Genomic DNA, 20638 nt, shown 5'->3' on the forward strand with positions numbered 1-20638 from the left:
TGCCCGCCGGCGGCTGCGGGGCCGGCCCGCCCGCAGGGGAAGCGGCGGCTGCCAGGGCGGGCGGAGTCGGAAGAACGACAGCACGGGGCGCTGGGGCGGCGCTGCTGGCGGGGGCGGGAGCAGCTCGGCACTCGCCGCCGTGCTGGGGTCGCGGCGCAGACACGGAGCCGGGCAGCGCCGGCCCCGCAGCAGCAGCAGGAGCAGCAGCGGCAGGAGGAGGAGGAGCCGCCGGAGCCGCCTCCCGCCGCCGAGCGCGGGCAGCCGCCGGAGCCGCTGCCCCGGGCGGCTTGCGAGCGCCGGGCTGCGGCGCCGCCGCTGCCTGCCGCCGCTCCGCGGGTGAATGAACCTGTCCCGGCCGAGCACGACGGCGGCTTCGCCTCGGGGTCCGGCAGCAGCCTCCCTCCGCGCAAGATGGACGGTTTCGCCGGGAGTTTGGGTGAGTGGCGGCGGGACGGGACGAGGCGCGGGCAGCCCGAGCGCGGCGGGGCCCGGGGCGCGCACCTGCGGCCGGCGGGGATGCCGGAGCCGCGGGCTGCCACTGCCCGGGGCCGGCCGGGCCGGTGCTTGCGAACACCGCCCGCGGCGGGAGGGGAGGGGATGCCAGCGCGAAATCTGGTCAGCTTCAAACCATCTGTTGCGAGAGCTCCGGCTGCACTTGCCTTCTTTGTTCTTCCCTCGCCGTGGGTCTGCGCTCCCCCAGAACTAGTTGCTTGCCTTTGGGCTGATGGTTTGGCTTAGGTTGTTTGGGGTTTTTAAAAATGTTGTTTTGAGTTCTGGCTCTCCCTTTTGCTGCGGGGTGGGAGGGACGCCGTCGGTCCGGGCGCGGCGGGCCCGGTGTCGCGCCGGGAGCCGCGGGCAGCTCTGCCCTGTCCCGGCTCGGAGCGGCTCCGAGGGAGCGCAGCACCCCTGGAAACTTGGGGGCGCTGGCGGCATCCGCGGGAATGGTAGCGGGGCAGTTCCCGGTGTGCGAGCATCGTCCGTGCGCCCGAGGGAGCCGAGCTCCTGGCTGCCAGGGCGGCAGGTTCCTCTGCCGGAGCCGTGGCGTGAGCGAAAACATTTACTGCTTGCTCGTGTAAGTGCTGCCAGAAAACTGATAGGCTGCACTGCTTTCAGTATTATGAAGGCTGCGGCAAATTCCCACCAGCTTATTGAAGCAAAAATCAGCCTAGTCTTTTACTTTTTCGGGGGACAGATTGCGTGTGCTACCAGGTGTTGCTGATTACACGTGTGAACTGAATATACATTCAAATGTTAGAGTTGTAAACCATGTAAGTTTCCATTTCTGCAAATTATAAGACCATCGGCTTTGCGGTGCTGCCTGCCTGCTGCTCTCACCGTATTCACTGCCGCTGCATCTATTGCAGGCGTTTCGTAATCAAACTCACTCCATCTCTTGTAGAATAATAAATCTGTGCCTCTTAAAAATAAGATTAATTTATTTTTACGTCACTCCCGTAAAATCTGCAGTAACAGTGAATAGTTCTCAATTTTCTGGAAAAATTGACTCATTTAAATACTTCTGAGTGTGATCCCAACCTTTCAGGTTTTTGAAATGTCAACTCCAGCATTTTGGGCATCTCTCCAACCCAAACTGGTGCACCATAATTAACAGTATGCTTTGGTAGCTTGGCTCTTGGCCAGGTATACTGTCCTTGCTCAAGTGACTGCCATGGCCATTTCAGATCTGGGGATCAGGAAGCGTCACATGGAGGAATTGTGCGGGTTCTGTTCCCAGTTTTCCGAGGGAAGATTGTGCCTGTGGGTGACATATGCAAATGTGCCGTGGTTAATATTTATGAACCTCTTAACCCAGCAGAAGAACTGATCACCATATCAAAGCGCACCGATATTGCTTTTAACTCGTGCACTATTGGTCCCGAGAGAGGTCGATATTTAGAAATAACTGGCTTTTGTTGGAAGTAGGAAAAGCTCAATTACTGTGAAATAATAAAGCGTTGCTTTCTTGCGCAGGGAGGTTCTCAGTGAGCAGCGCCGTGGGACCGTCGGGTGGCCCAGCACCTTGTGCTGGAGCCGTGATGCGCTCCTTGGGGCATCCCATGTGCCTTATTACGGAGGGGCTCCATCTGGACCTTTAATTTGTTTCACTGTTTGTTCAGGAAGGCGCTGTGATTTTATGTGAATTTAATGAGGATTAAGCTCAGCTCAGCCTTTTAAAATGGGTATTATGATATTCACTGCTAGTTGGCCTTTGATTTTGCTTTTGTGGCAAGCACTGATGCGCAGAGGTTTTCTGGACTTGGGCTAAGGGGAGGGCATTCCCAGAATCTTTTGCTTTGAAGTATGAAACTTTTCGTGACTTTTTTGTTTCCAGGTTTGAATCATGCTGCTAAGTCCTCTTCTGTATTTATAATCACTTGTTGGCTGTTCTAGCTGCTAATGAGCACATAGAGTTCACAAAGATGTGTGAATTGTTCTGAGACCTTTTTTTTTTTAAACGTCTCTAATTAAAATCTAATGGCTTGGATTTAATTAGCTGTCCGCTAAATGTCTTTTAGGAAGGCCATAAATTAAGTAATTTAGAACGAAATGTAAAAATTAATTAAAATTATTGTTGGCAAAACTGTGCTGTCTATGTATGTGCATGCTCAACCAGTCAAGCAAGCTTATTAGAGAGCGAGTTGTCCTTTTAATGCCTCTTGTCATTATCTGGAAGGCAAAATGTTATTACAGATTGTGCCCTCTAGCAGAGGCAGAAATACCTTCTTGCATGTCTCCTGCAGTTGAAAATACTTTACGCAGCTGTTTTCTTTTGGCTTCCACATTGAAATTTTTATGAGAATAAACAGATGAAAGAAACCATTTCATATGTAATTTAGAAAATTGTTTTGGTTATTGGCTTAGTAAGTGCTTATGTAGCACTCTACTTACGAGTATACAATTACTGTATACAGTAAAAAAATAAATCTATATGCTATGAGTTAACTTGCACAGTTGAAATAAGTATTGATTATTTTGATAAAGCACTGAGTTATTTCCCGTTTGCTGTGACTTCAGTACATTTAGAATATCACAGTGCTTATTGAATCCCATGCATTATCTCAAGTAGGACAGTTGTATCTCACATTTGGCATTACCAGTGTGATGGTTGTCAGAGGTCTCAATGGATTCTGGCCATCTGCTTTTCAGATGCATCCCTCCAAGTCAGAGAATGTGCTCCTGCATGGGAACAAGGAGTCTGTGAGCCTGGGCTGGGCGCCTGGGCTCTGCCTGGTGCCCTGGCTGAGGCAGGAGCACAGCATGGGCGTCTGGCTCTGGTGCTGCGAGTTCCCCTGCCTCTCAGGGTCCTCATCGAAACAGATCTGCATCAGGGCACAGGAAGCACTGCTCATTCTGCCAGAGGAGTCAAGCAGAGAGTTCTAGCACAAGGGAAAAAAAAGGCAAATAGAAAAGCCCCTGTGGGAAATAGTGCAGCTAAGGCTGTCAATGAGTGTTGTCCTGCTTCATCCCTGGCTCCCGTTCGTTCTGCCCTGCTGCCCTGAGTCTCTTCCACTCTCCCACTGGTGCCTGCGAGCCCCCGGGTGAGCTGGTTTACACCTGCCCATCAGAGGGCTGCAGGCTGCACAAGAATGACAGTTTTGCCAAGAGTAATTTTGATTTCTAGGTATCATCGGGGATTATATTACTTTACTGCCTTGCTTGCCCCTGCTGTTTCGGTGTGTTTCTGCCTGAGTTGGCGTGTTGGGGAGTGGGAGAAGCGTGGCAGGTGTGGGAGGGGAGCAGAGGGAGCCTTCAGCTGGGGGCAGGTGGGACCAGGTGGCGCTGTCAGCTCCGAGAGTGACTTTGCTGGGTCACTCTGAGGTGCCTAAGGTGTGGGATCTGCTCGATTTAGGCTCGGGAAGAGCCAGCCGTGACAGGCTGCCTGGGGCTGCTGAGCACAGAGTGCTCTTGCTGGACAGTTTTCCATTGCTTTTAGCAGCTGCATTGTTCTCCCTTCTGAGAACGCTTCTGCTCGTGGAACTCTGTGACAATAACTCGTGGTAAACAAAGATATGGAAACATTAACCAGATTGTAGTAAATAAATCACGACACCCTTTTCCAAGTTTGTCACCAGTGTGTGATGACAATGTGGAAGAGAGCATTTCAAAAGGACTCTCTCCATTATTGACGTCTGTGGCAGTATAGTAACCCATAAAAAAATGGAGAAGTTTCAAGTTCTGATTTCAAGCAATGGCTTTTGTGCAGCTGTGCAGGGTGCCCTGAAGGTTAGAAGGAGTCCTTCTGAAGGATTCTCTATGGTTGAAAATATTTTCACAGAGAAATTAAAATCACTCTTATCTTGAAGTCTCAGGCAAGCGGAATAATTTAGGAATTTTTTTAAAGATCCTTTGAGCCTGTGCATTTTGTTTTCAGAGAACTAGAAAGTAAAGGAGAGCTGAAATTATGAAGCGGAGACCAGTGCTTTGCTCTGCTGTTGTTGTTACTGGAGGAAGAACTGGAGGCATAATAAAAGAGAACAAAATGTAGATATTGCACAAAATGATAAAAAAAGAATCTGTCACTGTGTATGTAGTGCTACTAACTGCAGTTTATATGCTAACCACTTACTGGGGGGTGACATGGAGGTAAGTTCATATCATTTTGCCCCATTTCTTTTCCTGGGCATCGTGCAGAAGCTGTCTGTGTCGGGCAGGTTCTGAGGCAGTGTTAGGTGTGTGTTCTGCTCCCCAGCCCTGCAGGAGCCAGCAGTGCCTGTTGAACCTGTGGCTTTGCTAAAACCCAGTAAGGCTTCTCCAAAGCCCCCAGTCTGTGGGGGCAGAGCGGCTGCAGGGCTCAGGCAGAGAGGATCTTGTGGTCGCTGGTGCCGTGAGCCTGGAAAGCCTGTGTGCATGATGATTCATCCCTGGCTGGGCTCACTACCGAGAAAAATTAGTGTGTGGGGTATTTGTCATTTATTTGGGCTAGAATATTAGGTTTTATCGTTGCCCGTCTAGACTGCAGAAGTGGCTGTGGTGCTGCAATGCGATTGCTCACAGCAACAGCGAGCTCAGCCTAATTCACAGGGCTCTGCTCGTGGGACTGCTCTGTGCTATTGTCACTGTGCTGCTCTTCAGAAAAATAAAAACTTTGGCAGGACATCATTCTCCCCTGCGTGAGAGGGATGGCCTTGGCTGGTGCCAGGGGAGATTAAACTCCAGCAGCAAGGAGGGAACAGGCTGTTTGCTTTAGAAACTTGGTGGCTGCAGCTCACCTTTTGCTAGAGTTCCTTAGTCCATGTGCAGTGAGGAGGAACCCTTTGCTCTCTAGCCAGCTGAAACTCAAAGGATTGTGTGTTTAAAAAACAATTCTGTTTTGCACAGAGTAATTGGCAATATTTGCTCTCGTTGTGAGTAGTATCTCAAACACAGGAGCCTGTTAGAGCTCCTTCTCTTAGAATTTCTTTCTCCTTTAGAAGGGCTTTTAATGCTTGGGATGCTTAGAATAATTTCTGTCCTTACACTGTGTTTTTCATATTCTGTAACTGAATACTTTTGATATGGCAGTAGAGTTATCTGACAGGGTTGTCTCTTGCCTAAAGAACCTACTCTGAGGATTTTTTATGCTTTATATCCTGAAGTACGTAAGAGGGGAAAATTGGGCAAGAACAGTGTTCTTAGAAGTTCTTTGAAGCAGCATTTTGTTTTGTAAACATTATTATTATTATGATGGATTGTGTTGTTAGTAAGTACAGGGTGATCTGCATGTCGCTCCTTGCTCTTCTGAGCTGCTTCCCTTCTTGGTGTGGTTTGTATCAATTACTGCGGTTTATTTTTCCTGTCTCTCTTTAGGTCCTTGCTAAACCTAATCCTTAATGAATGCGATCATAAGGCCAAGAATGTTGTTCCTGTTTTACCCACACATAATGTAATGGGAAGGCTGGTAAAGGATAATTAATTTTATAGCACGTGGCATGTATGATGACAGTGCAAGTCTCATTGCTCTTGCTGGTGTTGAGCATTTCTAGTAGAGACATTCTTCTGTTTAGGAAGTGAAAATCACCTGATAAAGAACTTATTTCATAAGCTTCATTAAGTTCCTTTTTAAGAAACCTTTCTGCAGTAACTTAGGAGCTCAGATGGAACCACTGCTCACCTCACTTTTCTTCCTCCAGTGAGCACCAGGAGTTAAAAGAGGAATTGCTTGCCTCTTTTTCTTCATCTGCTTGCTTAAATTCATGCAGAATTCTAGTTTCCTGGGCTTTTCTTTAATTGAATGCTGAAGGATGGATAACTGGACACCACATGGTGATGTGCAGTTTTTTCTGAAAGCCTGAGTGCTCTTTAGAAAGTGCACACATGGGCATTCAGCTTGCAAAAGCTTGTGTCCATGGAGCAGTTTGGAGTCTGAACAGATCATTCAGTCAGTGCAAGTGGATGGGTGGTGCTGATGAAAGGATGGGATGTGGAGAGCTACACCATCACCATTAAAAACCTGAGTTTATTGCTTAATCTTGGAACATACAGAAAGTTTTTTCTCATTTTGCCTTTTTCTTTTCTTCCTCCTTCCTGCTTCCTTTGTTATTTTTGTGTGGCTTTTTTTGCTCCCTGGTGCAAGTATTCATGTTACAAACCATCAGTGAGTGCTACAATATTAAGCTTTCTGCCCTGAGTCTCCTTACTGGGTTGAATGAGCTAGGGGTTTTTAATCAGTTTTTTTGATTGTTTTGCCTCTCTGTGGTTTGCCTCTTTTGCTTATCCTCGATAGTTTCAGCCTAACTTGTTTACTAAATATAGCTGTGTCTTGTTGTTCTTTAACTGCTGGTTTCTTGATCCCTTTCCTGACTTTATTGGCTGCACTGCTCTGCTTTGCATGACAGTGCTGTCCACAGGGAAGGACAGGCACCTTTCACCAAGTGTTTGCAGAATCCACCTTCTTTCTTTGGTCGGTGGTGTTCACTGCCTTCCTGCCCCATCTAGTGATGTGGAATGCATGCTCCTGTAGCTTCTTTAGCAGGATATTTTTGAGTGCAAATCTGTCTTATTGTAGAAGCAGGCTTACTTTTTGTATTTAATATCTCTTTTTTTCTGGAGCTGCTTGTGCTTGTGAGTGACTCTTATGCATAATAGAAATGCAGTGTGAGGGGCAAGAGCAGGAACAACAGCTGTGCACTGCAAATGGATGTGATATATTTTGTACAATTACATGGGATTTTCTATGAATTAAATTGGAGAAAAATACTCAACGTTGTCTGTCACCTGGTTCTCTTGTTTTGCTGAAGCTCCACTCATAGCTCTAAAGGCAGTGTTCCAGCCTGGAGTTGGTTCCCATTTCTCAGGCCAGTTTTGAGCTTAAAAAGTGTGGCAGGGGGAGGCTGAAACCAGACTGGCTTATGTTTGATTGTATTTTGGATTTGTGTAAACAGTCTTAAGGCATCAAACTAAACTGGCAAGCTTCCATAATCCTCTGGGAAAACTGGGAGTCTGAAACCCAGTGGATAAATGAAAAAAATTATCCTAAGCCCCAGATTTGGCTCCCTAAAGGGATGTTGTAAATTAGTTAGACCTAAAAATGTGGTTTAGTTAAAGTAAATGAAAAAGTGTGTTCGTGAGAACCTTGTAATTTTAAAGACAAAAGAGTTGGGTTTCTTTATTCCGAGTTGAGACACAAAAGCGAGAAAATGGCTGTTGACAAGAAATTTATATTTGCTGTCCAAACAAAGAGGTAATGATTTCACCACTTTTTATGGTTTTTAATGAGATCATGACGTAAGGGTACTAGAAATTGTTTTAAAATGCTTAAATTACTCATTGGCTGAGGTAAGCAAGCCTGCACATTCATAACTAATTAAACAATGCCAAATATACATAAGATGAATGGTAGGACTATTAGTTTCCTTACAGTTTACTATGTGTTAATTTTCTTCTCTATTGAGAAGAGAAGAAAAATGTTGCTTTTTCATCAATGTTCTGACAAGCTTTGTGCACATCTCTGTAGGAAAGAACAGCAGTAGGATGGGCTTGTTTCCATCCCCCTTTTCCTGGTCACAAGCAGACCATGCCATTTCCTGCTCTGTGTGCATTAAATGGATATTTCCTTCGTTAGAACCCAAGATTTGCATTGCCCCTGGTACAGTTTGGGAGTTGTTTGGATACAATTTGATTGAATAGAATTTCAGAAGAGCATTTCTAAAAATGTGCTTTTCAGTATTTCCAAAGAGAGGTGTGGAAAGGAGGGACCTCCAGAGGTCAGAACCATAAATTAAACTCTTTCAGCTGCAATACTCATGCCTGTGTAGTATCACTTAGCTTCTTTAAACAAGAGCTCTAACAAGGAGGTAATTACAACTTTGTTTGACTATGAAATTCTGCATTGAGCTGCTCTCCCCTCCTCTCCCAGAGTGTGTTGTGCAAATGCCATCAGAGAGACCTGGCAGGCAATCAGTGGTTTGTGTGGCTGTGGTGCTTGCCTTCTGAATTCTAACCATGTCCATTAAACCATGAGGCAAGAGGGACAATAACAGGCAGTACAAACTCTGGTTTTGTTTTTTATTTTATAATTTGATTTTTTTTTAATATTCTTTCACAGGTTAAGCAGGAAGCAGCACTGAATCCATCTGCATGTCTATTTTCTAAGCATTTAATGATGGCATTTTCCCATGAAAATTATATGACAGATTGAAGAAAGATGACGTGTTGGCAGCGCTGTTCTCCAAATCTGGACTTTTTTCTGTGTTTTCTATAATCTGTGACTGTAGTATTTTCTGAGAGATGCTTGGAGGGATTAAGTGTTGGTTCTAAACAAAGAGTTGGGTGATTTGAGATACTTTCAAAGGAGCTATAAAAATAGAAATAGCCTCTCTTCCTCTTAAGCATAGAGAAAAGTGGGTCTTAGGTATGGTTGTAGAAAACAGTTCAGATTCTTATAAAACAGTTTTTTTTTCCCCCTGAACACTTTATTTGGCTTATCAGTGGCTCATTAGAAATAGTATTCCAGCATGGTAGCATTCCTGTACTGTTTGCTAGAAAAACTAATTGGAATTGTTGGTACAAACTCTAAACAGGAATAAACAAATGCTGGCCCCCAAGTGCTGTAGAGTTTTTGGTGGTGCATTTCCAAAGTCTATCCAGCATATTAGGCAGTAATGGTGTTACAAACTGATACACGTTTCTAGGATTCATTTGGACAATTGCTGCAGTGTGGAGATAATTTCTGTGTGAGGTTAACATCGTGCCTCAGGCTTTTGCCTGCCAGCTGGTTTAGGTGCAAAGAAAACAGATAGAAGCCGGCAGTCTTCAAATTTGTAAACTCTGAAGATTAGAACCAACCCAGCCAAGAACTGAAAAACAATCCCACTTTATTCATGATGTGGACAGATATGGACTCAAAGTTATTGTTTAATCACAGAATGGTTTGGCTTGGAAGGGACCCTGAAGATCATCTAATTCCAGGTATCCCGTGGGCAGGGACACCTTCCATTCAACCAGGTTGCTCCAAGCCTCATCTAAAGACAAATTTAATTCTGAAGTAGACTTCCATTTTTCATTTTCAGATGCCAAACCTTTGGGTGTTAATAGTTGTTAGTTAATTAAACTCTGGAGGGATTCAAGCTGTGGGCATCAGGTTGGTGGATGTTACCAATCTTTGATCTTAGTGTACTGCAGAATGGTTTATTATGGGTTAAATGTCATGGTGTGCATTAGTAAATATTTGTTTGGAGGAATCTTATATTGCTTTTTCATTGGGGTATTTTGTCAGTGAGCTGGTGTGGTGTTGTGTGGGACTCTAATCTGGCATCCTACTTACTGAACTGGAGATAGGAGACCGGTTTTTCTTTATATCAGGTCGTATGAGTTTTGAACAGCTATTTGATCATTGATTTTGTGTGTGTCTGCCAGGCTTGTGGCTCTGCTACAGGAATGTTTGGATGTGTGTACAGTATTCTGCTTGTAGAGAAATATGAGTTTGGGAGGGCATTTTATTTGACTTTTAGTAGTCAAATGTTGAAGTCATCCTCCACCTCAGAAACAAAGAGTGTAAGCTGTTTAGTACTGGATTAAGATATTTGAAGCATTGTTAGAGTGGAGATTTTATCTTTTTTCCCTCTCTGCCTATCAGTTCAGTTATTGCCTAGCTAAATAATTCAGGTTTTTGTGTAGAGATTCTTGCTAACATGCTTTTAATTATCAGCATTTACTTGATTATTATTTGCAGTAGAAATTTCAATTTCCTGCTCCTATAGGTACAGCAGCTTTACCTGCAGAAGGGCTCTAACTTGGCTGCTGGTTTTTGTGAAAGAAAGGCAGTGTTACTGTTTGTTTCCCGTAGATCACAAAGGGGTGTTTTTTTCCAAAGCTGTAGATGAAATGACAGGGAATTGTAGGAAAGTGAAAGAGAATTGACAAGAAAGCTTGCGTAGAGTGTTTGCAGCCTAAATTGTATTTGTCAATTCATGCAGATTTGTGTTTGATAAGATCACTTATGTCTGCCTTTCAGCCTTTAATTGAAGTTAATTTAAACAGATAAAATTTTAATAGTCCTTATTTTAGTTTCCAGAACTAATTGGGGAATTTCCAGACTGTGGTGGCTGCCTATGTGTATACATAATAACACACTCACTGACATCCCCCTACCCTCTCCCCCAGTTTTATTTACAGAATTCAGAGTCTGGCCACCCTTCTAGTAATGGAGCTTTTCCCAGTATCAAATCCAAACCTGTCCTGATGCAGTTTTGTGTGTCCTATCACTTGTTTCCTGGCAGCCTGACCCCCACCTTATATATAACTTATCTCTTATGCAATGTAGCCCTATCTGGACTTACTTTTTGTATGTGTGATTAATGCACCTTTTGGTTTCCTGTCAGTATTACTGGATCTTGATTATCTTAAGCATTGCAGAATGTATTTTTTCGCTCTTTGCCATGTTGCTTTTTATGGAGTCTTTTACATGCAGCATATGGGTTAAAACTCAAAATACCTTCAAAGTTAAACTCATTAGCCAGGGAATTTCTAGTGAAAAGTGATTTGCCTCAGATGAATGCAGCTAAGAAGCTACATTTTGGCAAACAGCTCTTCTGTACTATCATACAATCTTTGGGTATGTATTTTTAGGAGAAAAATGGGTAGGCTTGATGTCGTCTAAGACTTCGCTGTTGGCTCTGAACCCCAGTTTTCTTCATCACCGTAACTACTCTGGGATGTTACCAACCCTTGTGTTGCAGTACTGGCTTAACAGCCTTGGGTACTGGTTCCTGCCTTTGATCTGCATCTTTCTTTGTTGAGAAATAGTGGTGCAGAAAGAGCCATTTCATAGTGATTTCCATCAGCCTCATCAGCTTTCATGTGTGTGCTAACACCCCCTTCTCTGTCACGAGCAGTTCCTGTTGTGTCCTACATTCTCCTCCAGGCTCCTTGGTGGCCTTGAGCCAGCCCTGTGCTGCCCATGGGCATTGTCACACTGGGGAGCAGAGCCAGATCCCACTGGGATTCGGGGCAGGACCCTTGAGATGGAAACCATCTCTGCTTCTCTCTGCTGGTTCCCCTGTAGATGTGGTCCTGAGGGGTGGTGTGACAGCACAGACTTCCATGGGGTTCAGCAAAATAGGGGTAATGCTAATAATTAGATCTCACATGTGGTTTTGACTTTGTGAACAAGCAGTTTGGTAGCAGGGAAGGAAAGGAAAATGTCTGCCCCTGCAAGGAAGGCCTCTAGTGGGAGACTGCAGGAGCCACCCTGGTGAACTCCTTTCATGGGGGTTTCGTGGGGATGCTGACGAGCTGCAGCTGCTGCAGGGGTGCTCTGCAGAGCAATTTGTGTTTCTGCCTGTTGTGTTAGACTGCTGTGACATGTGCTCCTCACTGTGGGCACCCAGATTGTCCAACACTCTGTAACTTTGTAGAACCATCCCCTCTCCAGTACCTCTGTGGATGCCTTGTTGTGATTGTTTGGGGATTTTTTAATCTTTTATTCCATGTGGAATATTGTTTTGTTTTTACTGAATGCCATTTAACTTCAAGTTTTTGCTGGAAAGCTCTTGAGGTTGTGTATGACATGCTTGCCATGGGCTACTTTTATGTCACATCACCCTTTTTCTAACCTGTGCTTCCCTCAGATGCCGATTCTAGTGGTTTCAGTGTTATAGAAACAATCATCTGTCTCTTGGAAACACGTGTTAGAGTAGGTTTTGGTCACTTAGCTCTGTGCTATGTGATCCATTTGTATTCTCGAAATGGAAAACTCAATCACCTTGATGTCTGATAACTGATGTCTTTCTGGGCCACTTCCAGGGATCCTGGAGCAGGAGGGTGCTGCTGCTTGTTGCACTATGCTGTCTGTTCAGTCCAACAAGATTCTGCTCCTTGGTTCTCTTCTAAGAAGAACCATCCCTGTTATTCAGTAAGACAGTATAATGGCTGCCATATGGTTTTCTTCATTACCTTCTTCTCTTCTAATTTTTCATGTGTGCTTATGTTCTAAAAGTTTCGGGGGACCATCTTCCATGCTAGTAGAACACTGAAAGTAGGTAAGTTTCTGCATTTAGAAACTTGTTAGATCTACACTTTTTCAACATATAGCAGATAACCATAAAGGCATTTATATTAGTTTTTTATACTCTGAGGTGCATTCCACTCATTTGTTAATCATTATTGGTTTGATTGTTTTGTTTGACGTAACCCATTTTTCCTAGGACGTTTATTGCAGCAATTACACATGTACAAGGTGAAACTTAGAAGGAAGTGCCGCATCAGATCACTGGAGATTCTCTGCTGCTTTTACAGCTAATTTTTGTGTTTTGTGGTGTTAAAGTTAATGATTTCTTGCTGAGCACACTGTTTCACAGGCATAGTGTATGTTGTATCTGCTTTATTACTGAGAGTGTTTTTTTGAACTCACATGTGTCAATGTAATTCATAGGAAACTTATCTTTTGTAAGGTAAGTTTTGTAATTGAACATACAAAGTTGTATTTAGGTGCTTTCTAGTGCTGCCTCTTTTATTGCTCTAGCAAGTGGCTCGTAGCAGTCATGGAGAGTTGTTATAACTACCAAGAGGTACTGCAGCTCTTCTGTTACATATTGTGATTTTTTTTTTTTTTTTGCCATGTGTGGTGTTCTGCTCTCATTTTGCATTTTACTTTTCTACTCCCTTTTGAGTAAGCTGCATGTTGAGCAGTTCATCTACTTTCTACCTACCATAAAACCCCCTCAGTTTTAGTTTTGAGGCAGTAATTTGTAGTTCTTTAGTAGGTTCCTATTTGTACATACAAAAACATTTCTGAAGGTGTCAGCAAGAGCAAACCAGATGGAGTCAAGTTCTGGTGGTGTTCTCAGTGCATTCCCTGCTTGGAGGGTGGACAGTGCACCGCTGATATGGGAGTGTGCTTTGCTCTGTGTGTGTGAGATCATCACCATGGTACCTTGCTGTGCTGGGGCGAGAGCTGGACCCATCCCATGGCTCAAACCATGGGTGGTGATGGAGCTGTGTTGGGGGACTGCAGGGGGCTGCTGAGAGGCTGCTGTGGCAGTGGAGAACAGCAGAGTCCTGTGTGTGACTTCTGTCTTGGGAAGCAAGACAGGAGAGTCTTGCTGTTTCTGGTTTTTTTCAGCCTGCTTTTATAACACCCCTTCAGGTGAATACTGAGTACTGGCTGTATTTGAGGGCAGTAGGGTGAGGAAAACAGAAGGTGAGCACTTGAAGGCCAAATGATTCCTTGTATAAAATACTTAGGATTGATTAGCTGTGTGCCCATCAACATGATAATGCGTGTGTTTCTGCAAGAAAATCAGCTAATTCCTGGTCTGAGTTTCCAGGCTAGGTGGTTTATCTCATGGTGATGGCTTTCTCACATCCAGGGTGACAGCCGGAACTCTGTTCTTGTAGTCATGTTGGAGAAACCCTTGAGTCTTGCTGAGGAGCTTTGGGATGCTGAGCGTTGGGAACAGCATCCCGAAGCAGAGGAGCTTTGGGATGCTGGGCTTTGCTGTCCCCAAGGAGCCGAGGGGCAGGGGCTGCAGCAGTGCCACTGCCTGTGACTGCCTTTGGTGGTCACCCTTGGTGGCTGTGTGGGAGGTTACTGGCAGGACCCATTTGTCACTGAGTCTCTGGAGGATGTGGGCAAGTGAGTGGGCAGATAGCGGTCTGAAAACTTGGTTTGGAAACTGTAAAGATAACACTGTGTAAAGAAATTACCGAAGGCGCCTGGGGCTGTGTGCTGCCCAGCATGGCCAGCCTGTGGTCTGGTTCCCCTTGCACAGACCCGGCTGTCCCCGTTGCCAAGCTCCCGGTGCCAGCATGGTGGGTGGAGGCACAGCCCAGAGGTGAAGATATCTCCTTGAGGTGTGGAGGCTGCAGGACAGATGCTGTGGGGGAGGAAGAGCAGCTTGGTGTGCTGGTGGAGCACTGGGGGAGACAGTCGGATGCTGTTGAACATCCCAGTATGCCCCAAATCCCAGCCACTTTCTTCTCCCTCTGCTGCTTTCCCTTCACTTCTCCCTGTCCTTCTGCTGCCATTCTCAAAAAGGGTTTGTGAAAAGACAGAAAGAAAATCCTTTCTCAAAACCTTCTGGGAAAGCCTGATCTTACACATCCACCTCTGTCATTGTGTCTTCTCAAAAATCAAATATAAATGAACATTGTATTGTTTTCTTAACCAAACCAACCCCAAACTTGATCTAATTATCCCATTTAATTATCATTGTTTGTCTTGCTGTCCTTATAAAGGCAGTTATGCATATCTTCCAGATGAGAAAATGTGTTTTAATTTCATTTTACTGTTGCTGTATTCTAAATGAAAAAATAAGCCAACCTAATTCCCTTAGAATATATATTTTATGGAAAACATATATTCCCTTAGAATGTAGATTTATGGAAATATCTGAAATTAAGGAGTCAATAATTTAAACCTAATACTTCATTTATAAGACTTGATTTTGAGTTTCATATTCTAAAGCTAGTGTGTTGTAGAGCAGGTAATCATAGGAAAGGCAAATAAGTATCAGATTACAAAACTTTTCTACATTAAAAATATGACCATATGTGCCTCTGAATAATTCCAGATGGAAGGCTGTTGGTTTATAATTTGCTTTATATTACATTTCTTCAGAATTCTTTGCTTCTTTTTTTTTCTTTCATTATTGTTGCAAATCCAGAGATATATTACAAGCAGAAAAAAGTAAAGAGTGCAAAATAATAGTTTATGCCAGCAGACTTTTAGGTTGGACATTATGAAAAATTTCTTCACAGGAGGGGTTGTAAAGCATTGGAATGGGCTGCCCAGGGAAGCGGTGGAGTCACCTTCCCTGGAAGTGTTCAAAAAACAGTATGGCACTGGAGGACTTGGTTTGGTGGTGAGCATGGGTTGATGGTCAGACTTGATGAGCTTAGAGGTCATTTCCAACCCTAAGGATTCTGTTTCACTTGTAAATCCCATTCCCAAAGTCTTGGTTGCATACTTGAACTAGCAGGGGTGTCAGGTTTAGATTGGTCATCCAGACTTTTTCATACATTATTATTTAGTCCTGAGTGATCCCATTTTAGAGTACAATTCTTTTTTAATATGTATTTTAAGAAGCATATTCAGATGCTTATTGAGAGAGTTCCCAAAGTGAATGTGAAATCTTTCAAATAAAAAGGGAAGAACTTGAGAAAGTTACAAACTTCTGAAAACGTGCAAAAAATATTATAACAAAAGTGGTTTTGCAACCTTGGCTCTGTTTGCTGACAGTACTGCAGCATGGAATTCCTTTTGAAAGAAACATACTCTTGGAGCTTGTCAGCTTACTCTGTTCCATGAGACCTCTTAACAGCCTTGTGTTACAAAAGGAACCTTGGAAATAGGCACAAGCTTGGTTCATTTTGTCAAAGGCAGTGGTTGAATATTTTGTCTCAGTAATTGCAGCTGCACTTTCATGGCAAGGTGAGAAAAATGTAATTTTAGGTTTTAATTAATGAAGCTGTAATTGTTGCTGTGTGGGAGGTCACCTGGGGCTCCCTTTGGGGGTGGGTTGTAATAATCCTCTTACCCTCCTGCCCTGGGCACCTTGGTCAGTCCTGATCCCCACGTGGGATGCCTGAACTGCAGCTCTGGTCCTCATTAGTCCTTGCTTGCTTGCTCTTTATGGTAGGTACTCTTTATGGTAGGTACTCTTTATGGTAGGTACTCTTTATGGTAGAGCACCATCAAGTTCATTCAGGATGATCATTTCAATTCTTACTATTTGTGTCTATCCTATAGCATTTTCCTTGCATCTTTTTGTTTACTAATTTCTCACACAGTATTTTAACAGTATTTCATAAGTCTATTGTAGGAAAGAAGAGGGATACCCATGTCAATAGATTCTTTATGTTTAATTTCACTCAGAACATCACATGGAGTCCATATGCAATGTATTAATAACACAGATGATGAGCTTGGCATAAAAAATGCCCGTTCCAAGTTGCTTTTTCATCTATATCCTCCTTGTTTTTATTTGTTTATTTCCCCAAAATCAAATTTCAGGGCTTTAAGAAACCCTATGTACTGTATTTACTTGATGGCAGAGGAAAGTATGGGGTTTAGTTTTGGCCATGGCAATCACAATGAATATCTGGAACATCTGAATAATCAGAACAATCAGAATATTTGGAAAACTTATTTCCATGTCTGGAAACTTTATCCTTCTTTTATTACTTCTTGGGGCTAAATATTGATTAAATTACTGATTATTGAGGAGTCATGTGAAATACAAAATGCTTCAGAGCCTTGTGGTTTTAAGCCTTTAGAAGCTTGCCCCAATGCCTTGGGCTGGGCCATATAATTAAAGAGATGTTCTTCATGTGCTTTGCTGGGGTATTAACTGCTTGTGTCTGCAAAATGGGGATTTTCTTTTTGTCGTGCAGGCCAAGTGAGTTCTGTGGTATGTGCTTTTCACAATAAGTGCAAATGTGTGTATTTAAAAAAAAAATTCAGATCAATTTCAATGATGTAACAAATATCTGCAGCTTAAGAGAAATCATCTTGATTTCTCAAAAAGCATCATCTTTGTTGCAAAGTGCAGTTTGAGTAAAATAGTTTCTGGAGTACAGAACCTCCTGTGCAGTGCTATTTCTGAAATGCTGCTAGGAAAGAGGCCAGGATTAGAAGGAGAGCAAAATTTAGCAGTATGGAGGACTGAGATTGCTAATGGTAAGCTTTTTCTCATGCTTCTGACTATACCATTTTTATGGTCTTTTAGAGAGGGATATTGTGATACTTTTCCTAGGCTCAAGAACTTCTGTGGTCATCTTTATCATCTTTATCTGTGGTTTAGGTTCAAATTCTATACTTGTAAAGGATTTTATCACTTTTCTATGAAACCTTTGCCCTGGTCCTTTAGCATTTTAGATGAAAGCTGTCCTTTGCAGCTAGAAATTCCCATTAACTGGGAATTTCTTGTTTCTCACACAGAGTAAGTTTAAATGTATTCACAAGCCCTAGTGTATAAAGAGGAGGTTGTCTCCTTGCAGTTGCTTTGAGAAAATGGGAGTGAAGGAGCTTTTGCAATATCAGCCTTGTTTGCTCAGTTGCTGTTATACCAATCCCCTCAGAATTGCTGCTTTGTAAATGAGGCCCTACCTACTGTTAATTATTTTTAATTCTAAAATTAATTCAGTTTGGTGAGCATTTAACCTGGAAGACTTGCCTTGACATGTGAGCCCAATTAGCTTGCATGGTGTGGTGTTCTTCGTGTGCGTTTTTTTATTTTTTTAAAGAGTTGATGTAGCAGCAGTAAGGAACAATCTGGCATTTCTTAAAATTTGTGGTGATTGCTCTGCATTAGGGTTTCAGGAAGACACTGTCACCACACCCTCCAGCAGCTCCCTCTTCTCTGGGGACTCTTTTTCCTGGTATTTCCTATGGTGCCTGTGAGATTCATCCTTTTGGAATTTGACGGAATTTGGCAAAACCTGCCCACCGGTGCCTTTGTAAGGGATGGAAGGCTGGGCTGGGATGTGTGTGTGTGATATCTGGGAGTTAGTTATGACAGAAACTGTATTTTGGAGTAGAAATGTGTAGCTCAGTCAGTTACATCAGCACCAATTTTCTGTGTGGAGCATGAGGGAGATGGTGTGGGGTGGGTGCATAATCAGTTTAAAACATGGCTGAGTTGGTTATTCAGTCTTCCAGCAGGAGTTGCCTTTGAGTAGAAATCAGGAATGAGTGGCACAGGCCCACATGGAAGTGATTTGCTGCAGGTATGAAGATGTAAGATGTGAAAAAATGAGAGGGATGCTGTAAATGTGAGGCATGCCTGCCTCCCCCAGCCTGTCCTTTCACACAAGCTAATGGTGTTTCCTCAGGTGAAATGTGGGCTGGCACAAGACAGCAGACACCATTAGATCTTGAAAGAAACACTGAAATATTTAATTAAAAGCAGATGTGTGGGGGAGAGGATGCCTTAGGAGGACAGGTGATTGCACAAATAACCAAAATGTGTTGAAAGAGAAGGCGATGCATTGCACAGAAATCTAGAGGATTATTGAGTGTTAAAGCTCAGTGATACAGTTGATTTCTTCATAGAGAGAGAAATTCCTCAGCATTACTCAAAAAAGCATGTTATGGCTTTTGGTATGTGTATCTTGATAAATGGATACTTTTTGGTCTGAAAGTCACCTTGTGATCACTTTGCCCTTTCTGTATGGGTATGTTTGAAGTTTTTAGTGTGAGTGAAGAAGAAAATGGTAGGTATGTTCTTGGTTCTGAAAAACATTGATGCTCCCTAATAAAACTACTAACTAAGGGTTGTAATTGTTTAAAAATTCCCTGTACAGGTGTTCTCTGGTGAAAATGCTTAAATATAAATGTTTCAGATTTATGTTTCTGTGTCTGGATAGATAATGGTTTCTCCAGATCTTTTTGGTGGTCTAATCTGCTTTAATTGTCTAAATAAGCAAATCTCAAGTGACATGGAAATGACTGTGGGTTGAGAGTGCAACTGTACAATTGTTTTCTTGTTATTTTTAGTAGACATGCCTAAACTTATTTGTATAACCTTCCTAATTAAATTAATGAACTCTACTGATATTAGATGCAACTGCATACGTTGTTCACATGTCTGGTTATTCAGTTTTTCTCTATTTTATAAATGAATTGCTCAGATATATCTATTTAAATCCTATATTTCTGATGCTACCCTATCTTGATTCATGGAGTCTCATTTGCTTGGGCTGCATTTTTGTAAGTGACACTTGACAAGCCAGCAGACAGGAATTTAGAAACTGATAAGTGTTGGCGTCTTTAGTTACTGATCACATTTTGCCACACATGCCCTCACAATGGGTTTTTAGGTTTTTGGTTCCTCCCCTTGCATCTGTTCCTGCAGGGCTTATTCTTTGCTTGTTGGCTGATTTGCAGACACATGTTAGTTGAGTTATTTTTGTGTTGTATTTCTTTTCAATCAGGGAGCCTACAAAAACTGTTGCAGTGAATGTGTATTTGCACATAGCTTAAGCTATGCATGTAGGTTGCTTTGCTTTGCAGCAACGTAATGCATGCTCAAAATGTTCATTTGCAATCTGGCAAGAATGGTGAGGAGTTCAGCATTTAGCATCTTTGCCATGTTTTTAGTAAATTCAAGCATGTTTAGGATTTTTTTTCTTTTCCTTCTTTTCACGTATGTGATTGTAAAAATGGCACTCAGTTCCATAGCTGCTTGCACAGAACATGCAGAAATTCCTACAATACAGGCTGTTTTCCAAATGTCAGAGATGCATTCTTGGTAATGGTGGAGTATCTGCAGGATGTCTCAACCTCTATTTTTATTATACATGTGCATGAATTAATTAGTGCATGAATTCTCCAGTATTTTAATTCTGAAGTTATTTTCACCCAAGTCCATTCACCTCAGTCTTCATGATTTGCTTGTGGGCTTGTTTGAAAATGCTCACAGCCTTAACCAACATGGAGTGAGTGAATTTTATTTGAAGGTGTAGTGCTGGATGGATAGGCCTGTTTTCTTTTTGTCTCCCTTTGTTCTTCCCCACAGGCCATTAGTGAAAATTAAATTCTTCAAGATATTACTTTTCCAAATGAAAATAGACTTTTCAGTGAGTAGATTAGAAATGTTTTTGTGACTACAGGAAGAAGGAAGATCTGTGTTTGTGTAAGAGACAGCTTATTGCTGGCTTTTGTCTTATTGTTGGGTTCTACTGGCAGCTACATTTTTCATCAGTTCCACCTAAATTATGGCCAGGTTCCAGCCTTCACAGTAAATTTCAGTTAGACTTCTAAAGCTAACTTGAACTTTAGACACACAGTATCTTCATTATATTCTTTAGCAAAAAAGTAATTTTTTCTTCTGTGTGCTATGTGTGTAGAGTAGACTGGTTTCACATTCGTCAGAGAGGGGGCAAATTCTGTCAACTTCTGGTTTAAATGATCAGATATTAAAACAAGTAATCCCTTGCCATGTTCTTGGCAGACTCTCTGCTGGGAGGACTGTCCACCAACATAAATCAGAGTTATCACATCAGACTCTACTGAAGTTTTTTCAACATGTGCATTGAAAGCACAGCAGGCCAGGTCCCCTCTCCTTGATGGGGTTCTGTTGATCAACATCAGCTGAATTTCTGACCCAACATGTGCAGTGGTCTCCATTCCCAAACACAGCCCTCCTGGCTCTGCCAGACGCCAGTGCCACATTTATATTGGAGGGAGGTTTGTTGTATCAGCTGTGTTACAGAAAAT

At 42.9% G+C, this 20638-nt stretch overlaps 1 protein-coding gene across 1 annotated transcript in view; it reads left to right on the plus strand.

Moving 5' to 3' along the window:
- Nucleotides 1–206: 206 nt before the first annotated feature.
- Nucleotides 207–20638, plus strand: part of EML4 (EMAP like 4) — a 146856-nt gene continuing 126424 nt past the window's right edge. The window contains exon 1 of the mRNA XM_059469538.1: nt 207–436. Within this exon, the coding sequence (XP_059325521.1) occupies nt 412–436 (25 nt within the window). The 5' untranslated portion in view covers nt 207–411. The remainder of the gene's footprint in view (nt 437–20638) is intronic.

This window comes from Ammospiza nelsoni, chromosome 3 (genome assembly GCF_027579445.1).
Source record: "Ammospiza nelsoni isolate bAmmNel1 chromosome 3, bAmmNel1.pri, whole genome shotgun sequence".
NCBI lineage: Eukaryota > Metazoa > Chordata > Aves > Passeriformes > Passerellidae > Ammospiza > Ammospiza nelsoni.